At 40.5% G+C, this 23,227-nt stretch overlaps 2 protein-coding genes across 3 annotated transcripts; one reads left to right on the plus strand and one right to left on the minus strand.

The window, feature by feature from the left end:
* The first annotated feature begins 351 nt into the window (after positions 1-351).
* Positions 352-7,549, plus strand: pcgf1 (polycomb group ring finger 1). 2 transcript variants are annotated; one of them, XM_070836892.1, is made up of 9 exons: positions 352-438; positions 1,650-1,755; positions 1,926-2,078; positions 2,322-2,393; positions 3,119-3,224; positions 3,345-3,387; positions 5,651-5,737; positions 6,939-7,019; positions 7,385-7,549. In XM_070836892.1, the coding sequence occupies exons 1-9, from the start codon at positions 352-354 to the stop codon at positions 7,433-7,435; spliced, it is 786 nt and encodes a 261-aa protein (XP_070692993.1). In that variant the 3' UTR covers positions 7,436-7,549. The 2 variants fall into 2 exon arrangements, with proteins under 2 accessions (XP_070692993.1, XP_070692994.1); XM_070836893.1 differs by having other exon boundaries at positions 5,654-5,737.
* Positions 7,550-13,298: 5,749 nt separating this feature from the next.
* On the minus strand, positions 13,299-15,882 carry lbx2 (ladybird homeobox 2). The gene is made up of 2 exons (XM_070837020.1): positions 15,184-15,882; positions 13,299-14,401 (listed from the first exon to the last, which is right to left on the minus strand). Exons 1-2 carry the CDS (start codon positions 15,506-15,508, stop codon positions 13,938-13,940), a joined length of 789 nt encoding a protein of 262 aa, XP_070693121.1. The 5' UTR covers positions 15,509-15,882; the 3' UTR covers positions 13,299-13,937.
* Positions 15,883-23,227: the final 7,345 nt, after the last annotated feature.

Here is a 23,227-nt window from a genome sequence, read left to right on the forward strand (position 1 = left end):
ACATCTTTATTATTGTATTTATAAGGCCTAATCTTATTAGTTAACAGATTAGAGTGATAGTCATGACAGAGTTTAGTATTTTCTTTGAATAGGCCCACACTCTCCCAACTGGTGACATTTTCTCTTAAATGTAGAGTTGCAGTTTTCTTTTTTTTTTAGTAAAATAAAGTCAAGGAAATGTGTACCTGTATACACTGAGCCTGACTACATAAATAACATGATTTCTTATTCTTCTCTTTATTTATTTAATATTTTCATTTTTCCCGTTTATATTTCGCAGTCACTCGCCTCTTCTAGTTCGCAGAAAAATACAACATCCGGTTTACCCGGAAGTACGCATAATTCCCAAAGATGGCGGAGCAAGGACCGATGGCCATAGCGATGCGGCTACGAAATCAGCTACAGTCCGTCTACAAACTGGACCCGCTGAGGAACGAGGTGAGTGGCCACGTTATTCGAGCTCGCCGGCACTTGGGGAGACACGTACGGGGAGTCCAACTGCAGCAGGGACGGGTTAAACCTGCGTATTTAACGGGAGATGGTTGTCGTCTCCGCGGAGCTGATGGAGAGAGACGGAGAGCGGTGCTGTGAAGAGAGCCGTGTCTGAGCATGCGTGGACGGTGGGAGTCCACCCGTGTTGTTCTGCCACAACAGCGGAGCAGCGTGCCGAAACCCTATCAATTAAGTGTAATTTCGCTCATTTTAGGCCACATATTCGCGAGTTCAACCGTGAGTTTACTTTAAACGATATGTAAGTTGATTAGGAAGGTTACGGCTCCCTCTCGGCTCGGTGTAATAGAAAGTAACGGCGGTTTTGAACTGCCGATGGTTTGTGTTTAACGGGAACAAACCACGTTTTTGTGACATTAGCTGTTACACTTGTTCAGTATCGTCGAATTTTGCTTATTTTTAATGTTGGTTTCAACTGGTCCCACTTCGGTACTAAACCCACATTTGAACCTCGACCCCTTTTTTCTGTCTTGACATTTAGCTTTACTTCAACGTGACAAATTATTGTTCTTCATATTTTTTACTTCCTCTGTTGCACACGGAGGTCAAAGGTCAGGCTCAGCCGTCTTGTCCGTAAACCAGAAAAAAAACCCACACAGTCTGGTAGATACTGGACTACAAGTTAAGATAGCTGGGAGTGACTAATTATGTTCTGGATTGAACTCACTGGAGGGAACTGAACTTTGCAATCAAGTATGTGAGTTGGTGCTGAATCTTTGGTGCAGCTTGATCTGATTCAGCATTGGTTTTTAGCCAAGTCAAGAAACATAAATATAACATAGACATTTATGATAAAACAATGTGTAAATATCATTTTTTTTGCAAATGGAAGAACTGTACAGTTTGTGTAAGTCTGTGCAAAATATTTAGCAAGTACAAACTTTCTGTCCAAACATAGGCGCTGCTCATCTAGTTTGCCTTCAAAGCAGCCACAAAGTAAAGTCGTTTTTAATGTTGGGGAGCTGTCTTGAACCTGCAGAACAACAGGCTTTAAGCTCGAAGTCTTTTGATTTCAGATGAGACGTTTGCTTCAAGTTTTAAAGCTTGGCAGTGCAGGTGAACTGTGCTCATTTGTGGGATAAAAATAAACCCCTGATTAAAGCAAAATATTTAAAACACCTCTTTGTTTGTCCGAACAGGAGGAGGTCAAGTTGAAGATCAAGGACCTGAACGAACATATTGTCTGCTACCTTTGTGCGGGTTACTTCATAGATGCCACAACAATTACGGAGTGTTTGCACACCTGTGAGTTTAAACGGCGCTGGTCAAAAGGATAATCTGTTCTCTTGTTCTTAACTTGTTAAAGTCTTTCTGCCATTTCACAAGAACATGCAAATGTTTAGCTGGATGAAGTCATCAGAATGTGAATAAAGCGTCTTTCTTTTTTTCTTTCTTTCTTTCTTTCTGCTCTCCAGTCTGTAAAAGTTGTATTGTGAAATACCTGCAAACGAGCAAGTATTGTCCAATGTGCAACATCAAAATCCACGAAACGCAGCCTTTACTCAACCTCAAACTGGATCGGGTGATGCAGGACATTGTCTACAAACTGGTGCCTGGACTACAAGAAAGTATGTGAAACAACATGGCTCTCTGTATCAGTGTTACAGTTTTGACCAAAAACATGAGTCAGTATTTGCAGTTTCATGCTTGTTGCTGAAGTATGAAGTAATAAAATGTTTTACTAGAATTAACAGCTGTTGACTAGCTGATTATCGCTAGTATTGAAAATGTAATGTTTGGCGCATATTTGAAATCAGGAGTGTCACTATATGTGTCTTGTTTGTCTGATATCCATGTTCATGTTCAAACAGGTGAAGACAAAAGAATAAAAGAATTTTATCAGTCGCGTGGGTTAGAGAGGGTCATCCAACCGGCTGGAGATGGTAAGTGTTCAGTTAAGTTATTACCTCAGTTTGTGTTTGGTTTGTTTGTGACTAGATTTAAGAGGGAACCAGATCAGTGTGTGTGTTTTCCATGTCAGTGTGACGTCTTTGGCGCTACACTTACGCTTTGCTGCGATGTTTCTGCACAGACCCTCTCCGGGGTCACATGACTAAATCGGTGGCAGTACTGTAACATCATTGACCTTCAGCTTTCTTGAAGTTGGTTGACAGTGGGACAGTAAATTTTCACTTGTTGTCTGTTTATTCCAAACAACCTGGGAACATCCCCATATCCCCTTACCTCACAGGTTTTCACCCCAGGACCAGACACAGCCGTGATGAAGAAAAATAAAACTTGTCATGAAGTTACTCTAGGTTGAATCACTATTTTGTTTTATCAGTCGGTGAAAGACTGTAAAACTGCTGCTTGTGAATGTTAACGACAGAGATTTGTACCATAGGTATGTTTGCTGAAGCATGAAACTAACTCATGCAATGGCCACAATTGCAAATGGATTCCTCAAGTCTACATCAAATTATGCTGTGTTATCAGGCACTGTGGGGTTTTTTTTGCATTGAGTAGGATGATTCCTACAGAACAGTTGTTCTTCTGTTGGATAAACTTCACCACAACTACCTGCCAAGTCAACGACGCAGTGATTGATGTATACTTTTATGTGTAAATGTAAAAAAAAAAACTAAATACATGTCTTCCCCCTCACCAGATGCTGTACCCGATGCTACAGGTTTACCGTACACAAGCTTTGACCATTCAAAAGCCCACTTCTACAGATATGATGAGCAGGTTTCGCTGTGTTTAGAAAGACTAAGGTGAGTTTTTTTTTCGTCTCTGTTTTTGTTTCCCATATCGTACAAACCCCGTGTGATGAGACTGATCGAATGGAAATCAATCATGCAGCTAAATCTGCCTGTTCCGTTTTGTCTTTACAGTTCATCGCTTTCGGGAAAAGACAAGACAAAACTTACTCTCCAGGTAAGCACGAAATCATTCTACATACGTTCAGTAATGGCTTTTAATGAAGTGCGTGTACTTAGTGAAACTGTTGGACTGGTTATGGATAGAAGCGACTCGGCTCATAGGTTTGCACAACTGGGCAAAAAAACGCCTCCAGGGGCTCATTTTTGAAGCCTTAGCAAGTAATTTTCTGCCTTTAACTGCTAAGCAAATACATGGCACACTGACATCTGCAGCAACAGCAGGATTCAGCACTCAGAGCTGGTTACTCTGGCTGCCTCACACTCACAGAGAGACAGGGATAAGTGGGACAACTACACCAGTGAGGCATGTAATCATTCATTATTTCCTAACTAAATCTTTCTCAGTGACTGGATATTTTCCAATTGTGTTAGAAAGTGTTGCAGTGCTTTTTGACCAGCAATGTGAAACCAAATGGCCAAGATGTCTGCGGTGATAAGTGCTGACCTGTAGGCCTTCAGAAAAAATCTAATAATAGCATCAATTCAAACATCATACAGCCGTTTGTGTCCAACAAATGGCTTGTAGCCAGACTAAACTGCTTAATGAGCAGACAAACTGAGTATCTAAACTTTCATAACTCTTTTTTTTATTGCAAACTCGGTAAAAGAACAATAAAGGCAGATATAAAAATATTGAATACTAATTGGCATACAGCAAATATAGATTTGAACATTAAATTAGGGGCTAATTATGACCGCAATTCCGTTAGAGATGGCTGACTTACATCGGTTGTTGTATGGCTGCATGAGTGCCACACAGCCTGCTCTTTCTCAGGGTGTTTCTTCACGCCCGATCATGCAAATTCACATCCTGGCAATTTAAATGTGTGTGTTTGAAGCACCTCTTACTAAACAATTTCAAGCCCACTAAGCTGAAGAAAATGCCTACCTGGTCAGTTATTACTGGGGTTTTCCCCGTGCGGCTCGATCCTCTTGACAGGCCCATTTGTCGAGGGATATCTGTGCGTAACAAGGGAAGTGGGATTGTTTAATCCCCCGATTGCACTGAATCAAGACTTGAACAAGGATCAATGGGAGAGAAATTTAACTAAAATAAAAGGATGTCAAATTCCGCTGTAATCATTATCCACACTGCCTGTTCAACATCGATATGCATACTGAAAAGACGTTGGTCGTCCAGCAGAGGGCACCCTGGCCTTACAGATCCCTCTGTGACACTGCTGGTTGCTCATACAAGTTTTTCTCTCGCATGATTTAAATGTTACATCCAAACATAACAGGGTCCTGTCCCTTTTGGACCTTTTAATCTGGTTTTACAGAAGGAGAGAAATATCCAGAACGGAGGCAAACAGGACACGAATGAGAGGTTTTAGTGGCATCGTCGTCCGCACACGTCCTCAATGAGCGCTATGTGGAATTCAAATGTTGATTATGGCTACTTCTAATATTACCTCCAGTGAGAGGACATGCATCTTCATTGGTTCCATTTCAAACTCTTGACATGCAGTTGTGTTTCACTCTGACCTCAATGTGAACTTGTGAAATAAATTAGCTGGCAGAGAGGACCGTGCTTATATTCACACTTGCCAAGCAGGCCTTGTCCTTGTGGCGGACTGGATTTGAATTTGACTCTTAACCTTTGTTACATGCTGTTCTCTCTCCTGCATGTCAAATCACAATCCACATTTTTTTTTTTCTTATTTATTAAGGTGGAAAGTCAGTAAAATAACTTTCTGCCACAGCTTTTATAGAAATACTGTCTTGCACTTCATTCAGGGAGGAAAGGAAAGTTGAGTTCTATGGCTTAGGAGTGTGTAATAAGTCAGTAGAGACCTCAGCACACCGTTACCTTGTTATTAGTTTTTGTTTCTTGTGTACTGGAATTCTTTTGTCATCTTTTGCTGCAGAACAGTGTGTTAGTTAGTTTGCAACACTACTTTGTGCTTTAAGCAAAATTAACTGCTAAACCTTTTTACGTTATCTAAGCAACAAAACCAAAAATAACAGTCAGCTCTCTGAGCATTGAGTTTCCGTAACAGGTGACACCGCAAAGCCAAAGCAAGTTGGCAACAAATCCAAATGTAAAAAAATAAGAAAATTGGGGCGTCTTAACCTGCAGTATTACCAAGAAATCAAGAAATCTCCCTGAGTAGCTCCGCGGTGGTCACAAGAGTCGGGGGAGTAATAAACACAAACGTACCGCCGGTCATGATTTATTGGATTTGCCCTCTTGATTTCAACGTGTCATGTTGCTCATCCAAAGTTTACAGTGTGTTTGCTTGACCTTGCCTCTGCAGCAGAAGTTTGTTCGCTGCTCTGTCCGAGCGGAGGTGAGACACCTACGGAAAGTGCTTTGTCATCGGCTAAATGTGGAAAAACACCAGGTCAGTCAGTAATCATCAGTGATTTGATAGAAGACGACATTATGGTGCACGTAACCTCACATTAAAGATTTTTTTTGAATATGTATTCCGGCTATGCTAATGAGGACGAATGTGTAAAGCGGCCATTGAGGTGCATTATTCAGTCCCTTCCAAAGATGCACTACATCTGCTACGCTGGGGGAGAAAGTTGTGGACCAGAAGGATTAAACCCTCTTTAATTATACTTGATATAACTGTACATCTGCCAATGTGCCTGTAAACATACTATTTTTACTTCTACATGTTGACTGTTGCTAAGTCGTTGGTCCGCTTGGGAACAGATCGTTGTCCATTATCTATACCACCTATCCTTAAAGGGTCGCGGTGGGGCTGGAGTCAAACCCAGCTGACACTGGGCGGGAGGCGGGGTACACCCCGGAGGTTGAAGGTTCACATGTGAAATAAGATGTGGACCCCCTCCCCTCTGTGTAAATTAATATGGAAAATATTTTTTGATTTGTTAGCAGATGCTTAGTGAACTAGTGCACACTCGTATCAGGACCAACGTACAGTGTATTAACTGTAGTTAATCTACAGCTAACCATAGCAACATTACTAATTCTGAGGTAACATTGTTGTGTGTCATCACTTGCATACATTTGTCTGAAATTGCTTTACTATAAATCCAAAAAAACAATTAAACAAAATGATTGTGTTAAGTTTGTTTTTAGATTTTAATTCCACTTGTCTTGTTATTAATGAATCCGAATAACCACAGTAAACAGGAGAGAGCAGAAATCTGATTAGCTTTTGACCCTCAATGACTCTGAAAGACTATCCCTGTCCACATGTTCTCAGCCAACAGGCTTGTTTATCAGCCGTGTTTCCCCGCTCACTCCGTAGGGAATGAACAGATTTCCTGTGACTTTTGAGGGACTCTCTCTCAATACGGAGGCTCTGTCAAGGCGGTTTGGGTTAAATCTTCCGTCAAATAACGTGCGTTTCATAGTTTGCATAGTTGTGACGTAGCCACAGTTGGCAAACTGATTTCACGACGGTGACAGTGTCCTCAAGACGAACTTCCTTAAGCATGTTTTCAGTGGAGGAAAAATATTTCTGCTTCCTGGTTGTATCTTTTACTAACATCAAACTGGTCTCACATATAAAAGTAATCACAGATGTTCCTTACCCCATCACATCTGTTTGTGTGGTCTCCCTATAGGTCCAGATGTTGTTCAATAACGAGTCTCTGCCCGATCACATGACCATGAAACGGTTATGGCTCTCACACTGGTTTGGCAAGGTACGGTACAGCTACTGTTAACTGGTGCCAACAAATGTCATGCATTCCTTCACACTTTAACACATTTTCTCTCTACTGTAGTTTGGACTAATACTAAATTAGGCTGAAGTTCACTGAAGATGTATGATTGTGTATAGTAATGTTCTCTTATGATTTGGAATATATCTAAGTTACGTTACTCAGTTTTACATCATTTCAAATGAAACAAATTGAGTTCAGTGTTAGTGTGACCAGATGTAGCACAACGTTGGCTTTGACACAAAAGAACCAAAAAACTTGGTGATCTACTGATTAATGTCCATAGTTACATATACCTCACTTTAAATCCCTCCGGCATATAATATTTTAAATCTTTTCTCCCCTAGGCACAGCCATTAGTCCTTCACTACACCATCAAGGACAAAAGGACCAGATAGGGCTTGTTTTCACTCTGAGGACAACTGTACATATTTTGTACAATACATATTCTATTTTAATAGTGTTTGTGTACATATACTTATTTTCCTTGTTTTGTATTTTTGAAAATAAATTAAAAAATGTGAAAAATAATAGTTTGTATTACTTGCTTACAGCCCAGTATGCTTTTATCTACATATAGACACACAGGAAAGCCTCAACATTTCTGCAAATGAGCTTCATTTTAACTTAGATTTTAATACCTCAGTGGTTTCCTTTACTGCGGATGTCTTACATAATCTTTACAGAGAACTACTAGTGGATTTTGGCAATGACCTATTTTGATATTGTTATGTTAACGTGATTGATGGTACAGTGGCTTTCTTTGCAAAGCTGACCAAAAGTGAATTATTAGCAACAGAAGTTGCTGAGAGTTTTTTGTGGTATTTTTTACGTTGATAATGAATTTGAAGCATACAGGTTATGCTCCATCGTGATGTCATCATGATGATCACTGCATTTACCTTTTTAAAGATTAACATTCAAGCAATTATTTAAAACAAAAGGTGTTTTATAAAAGTTGCCTTCTGTTATTGAAATTCATGAAATGTTATTGTTTTACAACTTTGAATCTCAGCAGATGTAATTATACTTTTCCTCACTAATCATCAAAGACGGTAAACAAATCTTGTACTAGACCGATTGAAGGCATTCTGCAGTACATGTAGATAGCAGACATCCTCTAGTCTGCGTGGAGCCAAACACATCTGCACTTTTTACCCTTTACAAACTGAATCTGACTACCTGTCAAATTGCATAGGGACTGTGAGTGAACAGTAATTTTAAAGTCTTTAGTTTTAAAGTTGAACACTGATTTGATCAGCCATTGCTATTCTGAAGCTGTTCCTGTGTAGCTTTGCCTTTCTGTTTGGGGTCATTGTCTTAACTTGAAAAAAAAAAACAAATTGCAGCAGGTTTTCCTGTAGAATTTCTCAGAGAAATCTCTCCACAGCAAGAGTCTGCCACAGTATGTGTTTCTGGTGATGGTGCAATGTTTCGATTACACCACTCTGGGGCAAAAAGGTCATGGAATCTTCTTCCACTTCTCCTACATGTCCTCTGGCAAACACTAGCTTCAGAACGTGAGCCCTTTCTATAGCCGTGAAGCTGTGACTGGTGAGTCTTAGCAGCAGTGGTTCTGTGTTTCTCCTGCGTCGACCATGAACCTCGCAGCTCCTCTGGTGTAAACTCAGATGTCTTGGTGGACTCCCCCGCGAGTACTCTTCTCATGCAGACGCTCACGCTGCTCGAGGCAGATTTACAGCTGTGTTCTTTCCATTTTTTACAATCGACTTCACTGTAATCACCAACACTGATATTCAGTGCCTTGGAAATGGTCCGGTGTCCTTTATCCGAATGGTAGTTTTCAGTAAATATGTCTCAGGTTTGTCTGTAATGTCGTGCTCATGATTAACGCTTCTTGATACGGGTGCCATTACTTGTCACAAATTAATTACAACCTAGGTGATCTTAAACTTCATGGTCTTCAACTTATTGTTCAACTACTTGATGATTTAAGCCTTTTTTTTGTATTAGTTTGTGCTCATTTAAATCAATCTTTCTTTAAATGGCCTGTTTTTGTGATAATAGTCTCAAAATCCCAGCTAATCCACTGTGATTCAGTACAGTAAAAGAATAAAATGTTTTTTTCAGAACTCCTTAGAAGATTGACACCTTTTATAGGTGATAAACAATTTAGCACATGGTTTGTGAACAGCTGTTGTGAAGCTTTTGGACCTGTTTTTTATCAAATATTGTTTCCAAGGTCAAAAATGTACATTCAATCTCAACTTTTTATAGACACTTGTATATCATTTGATCTCTGCTCAAAGTCACTCCATTGGCAGTCGAGAGTAAAGGCCTGCTTGTATTTTCTTGTGAGATTACTTAAAGCATTACGGTTTAGGAGCAACCTGCACTTGAAACCTCGCAAGGTAAAAGGTATTTTTTTTTTTTTATTGACTTGAAGTGGAACTTAAGCGATTTATCATTGAACTACCTTGAATTTGAGGGACCTGCAAGAATAGTTGAAACTGAAGCATGACTACAGCTTTCATCCCCAGAATGGGCCAAACCCCCAAAATACTCAAATTTCATGACAGCTGGTTTTCTGTGATAAATTTGTGATCTGAAAGCCCAGTTGGAGAAAATTCTCATCAGGGTTATTTCTGAATACTTAAGAAAGCCTCCTCTGCAGCCACACATGACACTGCACACTGTTTACCCAGGAGCTGTAGTTCTCCTGCTGCCGAGTAAACTCAGCTTCGTGTGTAAAGTGGAGTGAGCGCTCCTTTAAGCAGCATGCTACCATCACAAAATGTAAAAGCAGCTTAAGCCAACTGGCATTCCACCTCGTCTTTTAAATATTTATGTGACACACTAACTGCGGTGATATTTTATTGCATATTTTAGAGGCTTGCAGAGAAAACTATGAAAATGTGTGCTCTAAGGGCTTGAGATGGATCACTGCTTTTGACTTATTCGAAAACAAAAACGTGTCCATACTGACCCCGCAGCCTCTGTATCACTGCAGGCTTTCTCTGACCACAGTCTCTCTCTTTGTGACCAATTCTGTTTTGCACTGATTGCAGAGATAGTCCTCCCAGATCAGCACTAGGTGGCACACTTGATGCTTTTCAGACACCAGGGGCAGGAGGCAGAAAGCTTTGATGTGTGTGTGATCTTGTCCAGAGTGAAAGGAAAAACTCTGATAACTTGACACGGGCTGATAATATATACAAGACTTGTATCTTAATCTGTCTCTACTCTTTCTAAGTGGACTGTGCTGCCTCGACGTTTCAGCAGCACGTTACTAAATTGCACTTGTAGCATGCTGAATATGCTATTTAGAAATTGCTTTAAAGTGCTGAATAACGCCCTAAATGTGCATCATGAATTTTTAGCACTAGGACAACATTGTGTGGGTTAAATAGCTAGTTTGTATTTTTATTTCACTGCTATACAAAGACAAATGTCAGTGCTTGGTGTTTATGTGTCTCAAAGGTCAAAGGATAGAAATGGAGTTTAGATTTCATATGAAAGAAGACCATGTGTTCATCAAGGGCAGAACAGTTTCCCATTTTACTGCAGAGGTCAATAACACGAATAAAGCAGCTATGGAATGAAGGCTTTCAAGATCTTCCTATAGCCTGAATATGAGACACCATATGAAGGGTTTAGTAGAAAGTTTGGGCCTGAACATTTTAAAGTCTCATTTTCCAAAACCAATTTCTGCTTTGTTTTGACATGAAATGTTTGTTTTGTATTTTAAAAATAACCCTGCTAACATCCTGAAGTTAATTTGAACCTTGTTCCAAATCAGGCCCCTGTGGCCATGCTTTTAAATGAAGAATAAAATGAGCTCACTGAAAACTGCCGCACCAGTCAGTAGCATAACACACACACACACACACACACACAGGCACACAAATGCATATTATCGGGTTCCCCCAGCCAACCTTACAAAGCTTCAGAAAGTCCCTTCAGGGCACTTGTATGCTGAAAATACAATAATCCCCTAAAGCTGTGACCTTTGGGCCAAAATAGAGCATTTCAGGCTCATGTCGGAGATTGCAACTCATCTATCTTGGCACCTCTGGGCTTTAATTTTCCTGATAATAATACATTGGGAAAATGTGCACCCAAAGGTGGCCCTCAACAAAGGGGAGCCCCTGACTTCTTGTCTGCATATTTCACTTATGTCACTGAAAGTAGCACCATCTGAGATTTAAGAACAATGCAATGACAACAGTCAATCTGAGACAGGGATGAAGCTGTGATGGTGAAAAATTATAAAGTTATTCATCAGTGTAAAATATAGAATAATAATAATAATAGTGTTTATTGAGTGTTTTTTTTAAATTTAAAAATATAGAATAAAAAAACGTATATAAGATAGAAAAATGTGAAGGAATGCTGCTGAGATAAAGAAAGAAATAATGAATTATGACATTTCTGATGAAGCCAGTAGTTCCCAAACAGATGTTCTTTTTTTCGTGTGTTTTTTTAAATACACAGTTGGATCAGGACGTTTACGTTTGTCCACTGACTTTTATTTAAAGCTCCATCCTCTATGTTGGTCCTCCTGCCAGTCCAGAGTGGCTCCATAATAAAAGGCCTACTTGACTTTTCAACCTCCACGATTCCGGCCGATTACCTCTATTGTGTGCGCCAGTCTGCTCTGTTCCTCTACCCACCCCAAAAAAAGGATGTAAAAAAAAAAAAAAAAAAATCTCTCCTAACAAGCCCTTTTGTTCGCTTTTTATCTCGAGGGCTCAAATTCTGTCTTATTTTATATATTTCATATTTTTTGTATTATTTCTAAGCGTCAGTGGTGTTGAGAGGTCCTGATTTAATTTGTCTCTGCTGAATTTTGTCAATAATTCACAATAATTTTGTCAATAATTCACAATAAATTACAAAGTAATTTTATTATAAGTGATATAACACTTCTTTTTTTTTTTTTTTTAGTTTATTAAGATTTAGAAGAGTCAGTAGGCATATTTGGGGAAAGAGGAGATTTCTAAATAAAAGGAAAAACTACTACATCGTCTTGAAGCTGAAAACGTAAATTACTTATTAATTTTTTCTCCAATAACCACATCACCTTTAATTAATGCTGGTTTAACTATTCATAAACAGTAATTACCGTCAGTCTAGTTCTCTATATGAGGAATAACTGGGAGGTGGACCTAAGGTAGATTTTGCGTATTAGTGCGCGCAACAAAGCAATGAAATAAAATGTTGCATGTCACTTTATGTTAAACTCTGGTGAAACAATCTTGTTTTAGGAGAAATAAAAAAGAATCCCACTAAATAACTAAGATAATACACACCCCCTTTCCCTCAAACACACACACACACACACACACACACACCATCATGATCCCGTTACAAAGCTGCTGCAAATGGTCAGCCAGCAGCAGCAGCAGCAGCAGCACGTCGCATTTCCACCGCCACCCATTGAGGTTTATTCATTAGGATCCTCACACTAACCCATTTGCTATTCATGGGAGACTTTTTTCTCCTCTCTTTCCAAACAAGCCCGAGTCAAGAGTGGCAGATGCGTGCCATTACTGCCCACGGCTCGGTGGAAGCTGTTTATGCAAGGCAAAGGCGGGTTAACCTAATCAATCATGTCGACTAGTTGTGTTAAGGACGATTCATAGAAGGAGGAAGAAAACATATGGCGCAGGGGTGGGAGCAAGCTTTTCTTAACACCGCGGCCAGACCGGGACCTTCTTGTGACAAGATGTATTCAAAGCCGAGCGAAAGAATGGGAATAAAGGCAGTGGACGGCTGCTAATTGAAGTCATGGCACTTCAAGGCTGAAAGCAGGGGGCAATTATTCAAAGGGGTCAGTTTTTTACCAAGCAGAGCAGATATTTTTGGGTGATTTTTTTTTTAAATGCATTTCCCTAATCTCTCAGGACAAATTCCTGTGTTATCATACTCTTATAAAAGCCATGTTGCAAATTATTGTGACTCAGTCTCACACAGCTCTCCTGCAGAGATTTACAGAGTGCCTGTGGTGCTCAGTATTAGCTTACACGTCACCTTAACACATATAGTTTTCTTTTAATATTCATTTAGGAATTTATTAGTACAGATCGTTCTCCATAGTAACTTTTTTGTGATCTTCTAATGTTGTAACTGCCCTTTAAATCTCCTGTCTTAACGTTGTGATCTTGATATTCCTGCAGGCACACTGATCATTCATTTCTGGTGACTAGTTTAGTTTATAATTTTAAGCACAATCACACATCCAATCGCGCCGAGAGCTTCTTGAAATATCATATAACCTTTATTTACATAGATGCTGATTAAATAGAATGTTACAATAAAATTATCGCATAGTATGTTTGATATATATACAGAACTCAGAGCGTGTAAAAGTTTGCAGCCGATACTAGTGGTGATGCGTCCTCTGCGCTGTGAACAGGCCTGCATGCTTGCAGAAACACTTTTCTTTCAGAACAAAAACAGAATTTTACACAAAAGGAGGGATGGACTGACACATCGGGTTGTGCATGTAAAAAAAAAAAAAGAAAAAGAAAAAGAGGGGGGTTCTTTTAAATACTTGTCAGATCCGATAAATGACAGATAAAAATAATTGCACAACGTTGCATCCCCCCTTTAAAATCGAGCGTGAGAAATTAAAATGTTTACACAGTTTTCAGTCTCACTGTACCGTAACAGTTAGGTCTGTTTGAAAGGAAACCAGATATTCCTCAAATATTGTGGTGGAACTTAACGACAGACTTGGCCTTACAAGTCCGATTAATAAATTAAGATGGAGAGAAAAACAAGAGGAGGAGGAGGGAAAAACAAATCCTGAAATGTTTTTTTTTAATGTATATATTCTCCTTTTCTGTCAATATCCGTGCAAAAGTTTGGGAAAAAATGCCCCCTTTTAATATTCTTTTTTGCTGCTGCTTATGAAAATCACAGCCCCCCTGACTGTCAATCGTCCACCTCGATTTCCTCGTCGTCCTCCGAGAATTCATCCGTGGTTTGGTCTCTGGACGAGGAGGGGGACTGTGGGAAGGCCCGGTGTCCTTGGGAGGTCGGGGAGATACTGGGTGACCTGGCCCCGGGATCCCCACCCTGGGGCTCCTCAATGTTTTCCATGCTGACGAGCTTCTGCAGGGTCTGTGGGGTGATTTTCTTTAGCGACTCCACGTCCGCTTTCATCTCCTCCAGGTCCCGCTTGAGTTTGGCCCTGCGGTTCTGAAACCAGGTGATAACCTGCGCGTTGGAGAGCCCCAGCTGTTGCGCGATCTGGTCGCGATCGGCCGGAGAAAGGTACTTCTGGTACAAAAACCTCTTCTCCAGTTCGTAAATCTGGTGGTTCGTAAAGGCCGTCCGCGACTTTCTCCTCTTTTTGGACGTCTGCCTCTGTCCGAAGGCGTTTACGTGCTCACGACCTTGGAGTGGTGGGAGAAGAAAGCATACAAGAGGAATGAAATAACCGCAGGGGTCACTTTCCCCTCAAAACTGTAAGAGCAGCACAAGGCTCTGCTTAACAGGCCTATCCTCGGTTTACACGCGTGGGTTTGTCTTTTCGCTCACAGCAAAATGTTCTATTTCTTTCATTTGACTTCAGTAGTGACGAAACACATTTTAATGTATTTGCCGAATCGAGAGCTCTGTCTGGATGTGACTCGGCTGTGCCGTCAGCATTGTCATGAAAAATACATTTTTACAGAAAATGAGAGAAATATCTGACTCCCATGTCCAACATCTCACCATATTTTAGAGTTTCACCAAATAGTACAATTGTTGGGCTCAGTATTTTTGCAGTGCAGCAGAAATGCACATGGTCAGTTTGTCATTTAAGTTTATCTGTCAGTCTGTCCATTTTTATCCAACATACCACTGCATGCAGCAGGCCATGATGGCTGTTGGGCTGTTTGACAGCAGCAGAGTGCAGCAATATTAACGACTTTTAGCGAGTCGGAGATCATGTGCATGCACATTTAAATGTGTAAATGTAGCATTTTCCTCTTCGTGTCTTTTGTTTTTACGCATTCCAACACAGCTGCCGTGGCATTTCCACATTTAAAAGTCAAAACAAACCCCAGTTGGCACGAGTCACAGCTGTGTGTCTGATGATTATTGCGCTTGCTTCCCTTTCTAAAACAGTTTCCAAGTTGTTCTGCCTATCTAAAATATATATATTTACATGAAAAACGCAGATTGCTTTTACCTTCTGCTGCCTGGATAACGCTGACTTCCAGCCCCTTGAACGTTTTGCTGGCCAGCTCCTCCAGCGCGCACAGCGGCGAGGAGGGAGTGGTGATCCCGTTCCTCGCCGAGTTGGAGCCCGTCACTTTCTCTAGCACTCTCGGTGGACAGATACTGGCGACCGACTTCTTTACCGAGGGTTTGTTAAGGATATCCTCAATGCTGAACGGCGTTAAAGGCTTGTTGGAGTTGGCCGGCGGCGGCAGCTGGTCCAAGGGAGCTCGTCTCCTCTCGTCGCCGCCGGACTGCAACACAGAACCTGCCTTCATGTCTTTACTGGAGGTCATCGCAGTCCCGAAGAGTCGCTGCTTACAGAAAAGTTGATTATTTCATTCAAATGGCAGTTTTAAGCGTCCACAAGTGTTTCCTCCGGTGCTCGGCGTTCTCGTAGATCCCCTCTATATTCTGACACTCAAAGCCGAATATCGCAACTTAGCTCGCCGGAGACCTTTCCTCCAAAATAACCATGCTTCGGGCGTCGTTGTAAAGGCAGCCGGACTGTATTCCCCTCAGAGAGTCGCACTTCCACTGCCAAGCTCCATGTAGATCTTTATGCAGCAAGAGACTGGAGGGGGGTGAATCCCTGCAAGGGGAAAAAAGCTGTCTCAAGCAGCAAGAAAAAGAAAGCGACTGCTAACGAGTTATTGTTGATTGGGCGAAGTTCAATTAGAGAAACACTACACTACTTGCTGACCCGCTGCTGCGTCTTAAAGGGCCGGGCCATAATAACTAATTGGACGTGGGGAATAGGAGGAGTCTGTTGCTGCCGAGGAGAAAGATGCCCTGAAATGTTTATGCATCTGTTTCCCTCTGCTGGTGTGTTCCTCTAGAAAGGGAGAGTTGATGGCCATTAAAATACTGCCACAGGCATCTTTGCATTATGGAAAAGTTTGGAGGAACACCGAGCCAACAATGGTCTCCAGCCGTGATATTAATTTTGTCATTTTCGTGCGTAATTACGCACAGAGTGTAATGCGTAATGTGCGCATTAGGCACTGTGTCGCACGGGAATTTGGCATGAAATAGCCACGATGAGCACATTTACGGACCTGATTTTGAAATCTATTAAAATGACTTACCTACAAGTAAACAGAAGCCGTTCAGGTTGCCCCATTGTCCAGCATGACAGGTGATGGATTTTTGATTCATTTACTTTTTTGTTGGTGCTGTTGTTGATCCTCATCGTAGCAGATGGGCAGTCTGTTTTTTAATCTGATATCAAAAATACATGAAAATAGATTATGACACCACATTTGTTTGTTTTTTTTTACATCGCTTTATCCTTAATAGTTGGAGATATCAAAAAGTTTTCATCTCTGCGACACTGAAGACACAATTCTTAATTTAAAAGCAAGAAAAAAAGAAAGAAAAAGACAGAAAATCACTACATTTTAGAGTTGAACTTGTTTCAGTTGTTTTATTTATTCCTGTTCATGCAGTTTGCTCTGTTCTTGTTATATCACCCGTGCCTCAATATGACCCTGCAGGTAAAATCCAGAGTTGCAGTGTAATTTAATGCGGTAGCGTGAAACAAGCGGTGACGCCGTGCTGTGGTTCATTGTCTGGGGACGGAGAATGTGAATTTTACTGACTGGGGTTTAAGATGTAAAGACAGAAACGGATTAGAGAGACAAAACGGGGACGAGTTGGACGCCGAGGAGAGCAGCAGGTACGTCTGCTCAGAGGGAACACACCCTGCTTTATTTAAGGATTATCACATTCAACACATTAACGCCACTTTGGTCCTTTGTTCGTTTGAATGCATTTTCGATATCGGACATAACTTGTAGATGGAACGAAATATGCATTTTGCAGCCACGACAAAAAAATATAATAGAAGCTGCAAAGCAAATGGTACATGACAGCATTGTTTCAAACACATGAGATGGAAATACGACACAGCAAATTGACAGCAACAAAATACACACACACACCACAAAAGAAGATTTGGATGGAGATTATCTATATTGTAGCAGCTGAATTATAATATTTGTGCCAAATGCTGACACAGTCCAAATGCTGAATAAAACAAATGCTGGGAATTACAGGTGTTTTTAAAAATACAAAAAAGGTTATTCTGATCAATCTGGGTAAAGCCTGCCGCCCAGGAAGCGTGTTCTGCGGAGAGTCTTGTGCCAACAGGAGCATATGGTGACATTGGTTTAGGGACAGAGGTATAAAACAGCAGGAAATTCTATTAGCTGCCTTGGAGGTCCACCCTTTGTGGCTGCTTTGAATATATATTTCTTCATAACAAGCTGGAGTTTGTGGGGATAAATTCCGTTTGGGAATTTGGACAGAAACCTGCATCGTTTTGATAAAAGTGCAGGTATCTGAATGTATCTGCTGGTCTGAGTACATATTAATGTCACGATGATTGTGATTTGCTTTGACACGTTTAGACGTGAATTCAGTTTGAAATATAAAAGGGGGGGGGGGGGGGGGGGGTGACAATGCAAACTATAAATGGCATACTTGATCTGCCATAATAGACCTGAATGATTATTCAAAAAAAAAAAGAAGGAAAAAAAAACAATTAAGGACTTTTATATGACAGAGATGAGTTAAGATAATTTCTCTGTTCTAATAGAGTAAAATGTAATGTTTAATTTTTCGGCTGGAGTTGGAACATTTTATTCCCTTTATCCACATTATCATTTGCAGGCCTATATTGTCCACATTGGGGTCATGTCTGATTATTAGAGGGGAGGGAAAACCTTCTGCTCATTTTTATCTTACTATTAATTCCACAGACTTGGTGTCCAGAGCGACAAAACTTTACCGGACACCGTTGGAGCATCCGGGCCCTTCACTGCTGTAGATTATTATCCTCAAATTCAGTTTAAGCGTGAAGAGCCCGAGGACCTCCCCACATAACGCTCCAATGGGCTTTAAGGTCTGAAGTGAAGCAGAGATGGTCAGAAAGTTATTTTTTTCTTCTTTCTTTGGCTTAATTTAAACGTTAATTAGAGGCAGAACAGCTGACACCATCAATCATCAGCTCTAGAGGGATTTAATTGGATGATTCGCTTTGCTTTTACCTCCTATCAGTACTCTGCTCAATGTGCCAAAAAAAAAAAAAAAAGCGACGCGTTACATGAAGCCACTTTCAGGGAATATTATTAGATCTTTCTCTTTGTGAAGAGCAATTTATCAAACAGACCCGCAAGTTTTCCATTTCGGTCGCTCTTCCGTTTAAAAATCACCTGTCCTCTTATTAATAATCAGGGGGGAGACTGTGCAGTGTTCGTGTCATCCTTGAGCTCGATAAAAATCAAAGCAGTGGGAAAACTCCCAGCCGGTAAAGGTCAGCCTTTCTGTCATTAATCACCAAATTAATTCACAGCAGTCCGGAGCGAATATCGGCGACTGCTTAAAGTATCCAGTTCAGCCTCCATCGGAGACTCCAAGGGGGTGATGACAAACGCAGCAACTGCAATAATAATCCTGAAAATGTAATTTGTTTCACTTCTGTAACGCGTTACTGGCTGCTGTCCGTGCAGCCAGCTGTGGAGCTTCCTGTCGCCGAGACTCAGGTGTGTTTTGCACAGAAAACCAGCAAACAGACAAACAAACAAAAACATCTGTTTTGGAGCGAAGATTATTTTTATGCATTTGTTCGATTGCGATTAGTTGCACACAGTTTAATAGAAGACAAAAAGCACACACGTGTAAAAAAGAAAAAAAAGAAAAAAAAAAGGGGGGATGCAGTGAAAATCTGCAGGAAAGAGATTGTAGGTGCAACTATTTCTATTTAAGTTAGATTCCCTCTTTCATTCATTAATAATTTATCGTTCAAAATAGAAATAAAATCCTCACGAAAAAAGAGAGAGGCCATGAGCATCTTTTGAATGCAGAAGTCTCACCGAGGATTTTACCAAATAAAGCACAGCAAATTATACTGGAGACAAAATACAATTAGGAAGCCTTCGTGGTCACCACTGAGCACCATAAATAAATGGAGTAAAAATAATTCGAGACAAAAATGACATAAAGATGAATAAGGTCAGTGGAAAATCAGCAGTGATGCCGCAGGTTTTCTCTGTCACTTTCAGGTGCGCTTGGGTTGATCTTTTTTTTGGGGAAAAAAATACGGTAATTTTGTCACTACAAAATAAGTTCCTTACTTTAGGGTTAATGATTATTTAGCTCATCTGTAAAGCCTGTGCAGGCTGCGTTTTTTGTGTGTGTGTGTCTCCACTGCTGCTGAAAAGAGACAGCTCTCGCAGCGCAGCGTGTCGTCCTACAACCGTCGTATTATGAGACAAAACAGCTGTAAACGCCTCTCAGTATAACATGATACAGGGGAAGGCTGCCCAGGGCGCTGTGGGTGTGTTTGTTTCCATTCTTAACCGGTCTGTTTCCACTGTAAAACCCACTGTGCGGCTGACTGAAGGGCCTGATCAAGGTGAGTCCCGATGAGGCTCCACGGCACTTCTGTTAAACAGATTTGAATTGAAGTAGCTTCTGGTCAAAGCGTGCAGATTTTGTACATGGAATATTGAGGTAAACAAAATAAAAATAATGTTATTTCAGGGGACAGATTGGCTTAATGCCCCCCTAATAAAACGACAATGTAAAAAATAAGTATAGGAATACAGCTGGCTTATTTAGAAAGTGCATATTTCACCTAAAAGCTGCATGATTTCTCTTCCTGCTGTTTACGTGCGTAATGGTGAAGGCATCCTTCAAAGCCCTCGCATCCAACTCATCCCACCTGCTCTGTCCTGCGTGCGCGCGTGTGTGTGTGAGAGAGCATCTCTGCATGTATTATCAGGCCAATATCAAATTACGAGAGCCCCAGTGTCGTACCGATACCGGAGTCACTCGTGGAGATGTTCTTTCCAAGCTGTCCTCGAACGCACCGTTACAATTTGACGTGGCCCCGTCGGTCGGGACGCACAGGTGTTCATCCTCACGGCAGCTTCACGCTTTTGGGAGTGACGTCAGCGACGTCTTCTGCTCTCATTGGTCATTAGTCTCCATCCAAGACGTTTCAGTGCAGCATTTATCCTCAGCGTTCTTTTGTTTCAGTGGCACTTTGGTCTTCATGTGTTCAATAAAAAACGGGCGCTGATGATTTGTGACGAGAGAGTTTGGAGCAATTACTTTTGATTGACATGATGCAACTGCTTGATCCGTATCAGAAATACAACCCATCAAAGCAACACCTCAGAGAGATGCTTGGTGCAGAAGCTGCAGATGATATCAATCCATTTCTGTCTCTGTTATAGTAAGGGGCCCTATGCTACACTCAAGTTGGACCTAAAGCTGCAGCTGTTTCGATGCATCTTCCGATTATGTTCTTTGTTGATAAATGTTTGTGTGTATAAATCAGAGAGTAGTAATGATGCCACATTCAGATCCTTTATTTTTGTTGTACCAGCGGTATGAAACCCAAAGATGTTCAACTTACTTCTTCACATGTGACAAACAAAGGCAGCAAAGCTTCACATTTGAGAGGCGAAATCAGTGAATTTTTGGAACATTTAATCAAACATTAAAAGTGTTGCTAAATAATATTCTGGTTGACTATTGATTAACTGACCAAGTGCTGCAGGCCGAAATGACACCCTTGAAGACCTTGATATGTCTATAGCATGTGTGGTATGCACAGAGACTGTACTATATTTGAATCCTTTTTAAATATGCAGTACTGGTGCATGCCAAATACAACAAAATGAAGAACACTTAAAAATAGTCGCCTGCATATTAAAATGACTCGATTTATGAATGTGGTGTCGGAGAAAACTACTGTCTTGTAATGCAGCACACATAAAAATGAACAAGATGTAATCTCAATTGCGAAAAAATTCAAATATTGACAGACTGTAAGAAATGTGGTGCAACACTTCCGGTAAAATTTGACAATTCAAGGGAATAATGTAAGAAATCTTTGATTATAAAGTCAAAACAACAACATAGTGAACTACTGTCATTCCTGGTATTCGAGCTGCCAACATCAGCGCACAGTACGTTTGCAGATGTATTCACGGGGCCACGGACAAAGTGAACAAGGCAATGCTGTCATAATAATGGTCGATACACAGGTCAGAGCTCATGCTCTATAAACGTCACAAAACTGTTTCCATCATGCCATCACACACACTCATCTCCTCTGAGTGACGTATATTGAACTATTTAGATTCCCAGCAAGAACAAATTGCTTCCAAGCCTGAACACCTCTGAACACAAACTACAGTAGACCTCTGCTGCTTCACTTTGTTCCACGGCCTGACATCACACACACACACTCAACTCCCCCTCCCCACCACCACCACCACCATGTCTGGGGAGTGGACTGTGGTCGTCCTCATTGCTCTCTAATGGGCCACCGGGGCCCATTTAAGATCATAAAGAAGGATATGTGGAGGCTTTAAGCAGGATTACAGCATTAAGTCTGAATGCTCCTCCTGTTTGACTCTTGATTACCTCCATTAATGTGCAATTAGCCCAGTGACTGGAGGTACACTGTATGGAATCTGATACAACACTTTATATTGTTCGTGTGTGTGTGTGTGTGTGTTTGTGTGCACGTATTTGTCAGTTGTTGCCCTGAGCCAGCTTGTCTGCAATGAGCAACTAAAATAACCCTTCAATAATATTGTTCTAGCTCTCATTAAAAACACATATACATTGCAAATGACAAAAAACCCAATTGGTCTCCTTGCTTAGGGTTGTTGGAAGCTTTTTGGAAATAGTGATGGAGTCATTTGTTGTTGTTTTTTTTGCCTCTTTTATTCATTATTAACTAATAATGACCTTTTAAATTAAGGTATAACTGCGTACAAAACAGACAGTGTTCAGTTCTAAATGTAAAATCAGCATTTTGTGCATTTCACAAGTCATAATAATTCCAATTTTTGTATAAAACCTGAACAAATAATAATGGAAACAAACATTTCACAGCATAAGAAAACATTTCAGCTTTAATTTGTGCTAGTGGAGTGACCCCTTTGTTTGCATTTGGCTCTTAAATTAAACGTTTAACTATTATAATCATCGGTTTTAATTGTTAGTTGCTTGTGTCAGAATTGCAATTTGCAGTTGGATTTGAGTTTTGTAGGGGCATCATGTCATTGTCGAGACAATAATGTTTAGCTTTTTAAATCTTATTTTCCTGGTTCACTTTAAATAAAGACAGTCTTTAACATGAATTATTTTACAGTCTTCAGAGAGATAAACATCACTGATCAGCATGGAATTCAGTATATTACCGGACTTGCGGCGCACACAGATACAGAGTGCACAAACCCAGATCTATTTATAGGCAACTCAGCCTGCCACTGAGTTGCTCTGTGATCAGGAAGAACCGCAACATGAATACTCAAACAGACTGAAGTGGAGAGCAAAGACCTTCATAACCTCAGATGAAAAGGCAAATATAAGATGCAGCTGGTCATCATAAGAAAAACAGTTATGATCTGAACTAAAATGTGAAATGCACTGGCTGCTGTTTGTTATACTCTTGTGAAACCTCAAATAAAACTTGTTTGAAACCACTTGTAATCATATCACCTCAGGATGATTTAAGTCTGCCTGACAATTAAGGAGAATCTCTCCCACAAATTAAAAGCTGGCTAATGTCTTCAGGTAAGTTTATATTCATGCTCTGTTCTCATTTGACCTGGGTCTAACACTTGGATCATACTAGTGTTTGTTTTCATCTACATTGCGCAGAGGGATTAAGAACAGCGCACATTTCCATTGATAACGGAGAAGTTTTCAGTTTTCATTTGGCCTCAGAAACTATTGCGGTTGTTGTTCGGGCCAACTTACACTTCTGGTAAACCAAAATTCCCAAATGAGGCTAACAAATCAGCTCCAACAAATGTAGTTCATGTTATTAATTAAAGGTTAAATCTATTATTACAGTTTTTCTTTTCACAAGCCTTACAGTGAATCAAGCAACAGAACAACAAACTGTACACATATTCATCATGAATTAAACTGTCTCCCATGCATTACTTTGCTCACATGTTAAGCATAATTTCCCCCAGCCCACA

The sequence above is a fragment of the Pempheris klunzingeri genome, chromosome 9 (genome assembly GCF_042242105.1).
Source record: "Pempheris klunzingeri isolate RE-2024b chromosome 9, fPemKlu1.hap1, whole genome shotgun sequence".
NCBI classification, from domain to species: domain Eukaryota; kingdom Metazoa; phylum Chordata; class Actinopteri; order Acropomatiformes; family Pempheridae; genus Pempheris; species Pempheris klunzingeri.

Excerpts from the sequence above, each read along its gene's own strand:
- pcgf1 (XM_070836892.1), top strand. The coding sequence starts at position 352 with ATGGCGGAGCAAGGACCGATGGCCATAGCGATGCGGCTACGAAATCAG. Across the intron at positions 2,079-2,321 it reads GGTGCCTGGACTACAAGAAA|GTGAAGACAAAAGAATAAAA; the intron begins GTATGTGAAACA and ends ATGTTCAAACAG. Across the intron at positions 3,225-3,344 it reads CTGTGTTTAGAAAGACTAAG|TTCATCGCTTTCGGGAAAAG; the intron begins GTGAGTTTTTTT and ends TTGTCTTTACAG.
- lbx2 (XM_070837020.1), bottom strand. The coding sequence starts at position 15,508 with ATGACCTCCAGTAAAGACATGAAGGCAGGTTCTGTGTTGCAGTCCGGC. Across the intron at positions 14,402-15,183 it reads CGTTATCCAGGCAGCAGAAG|GTCGTGAGCACGTAAACGCC; the intron begins GTAAAAGCAATC and ends CACCACTCCAAG.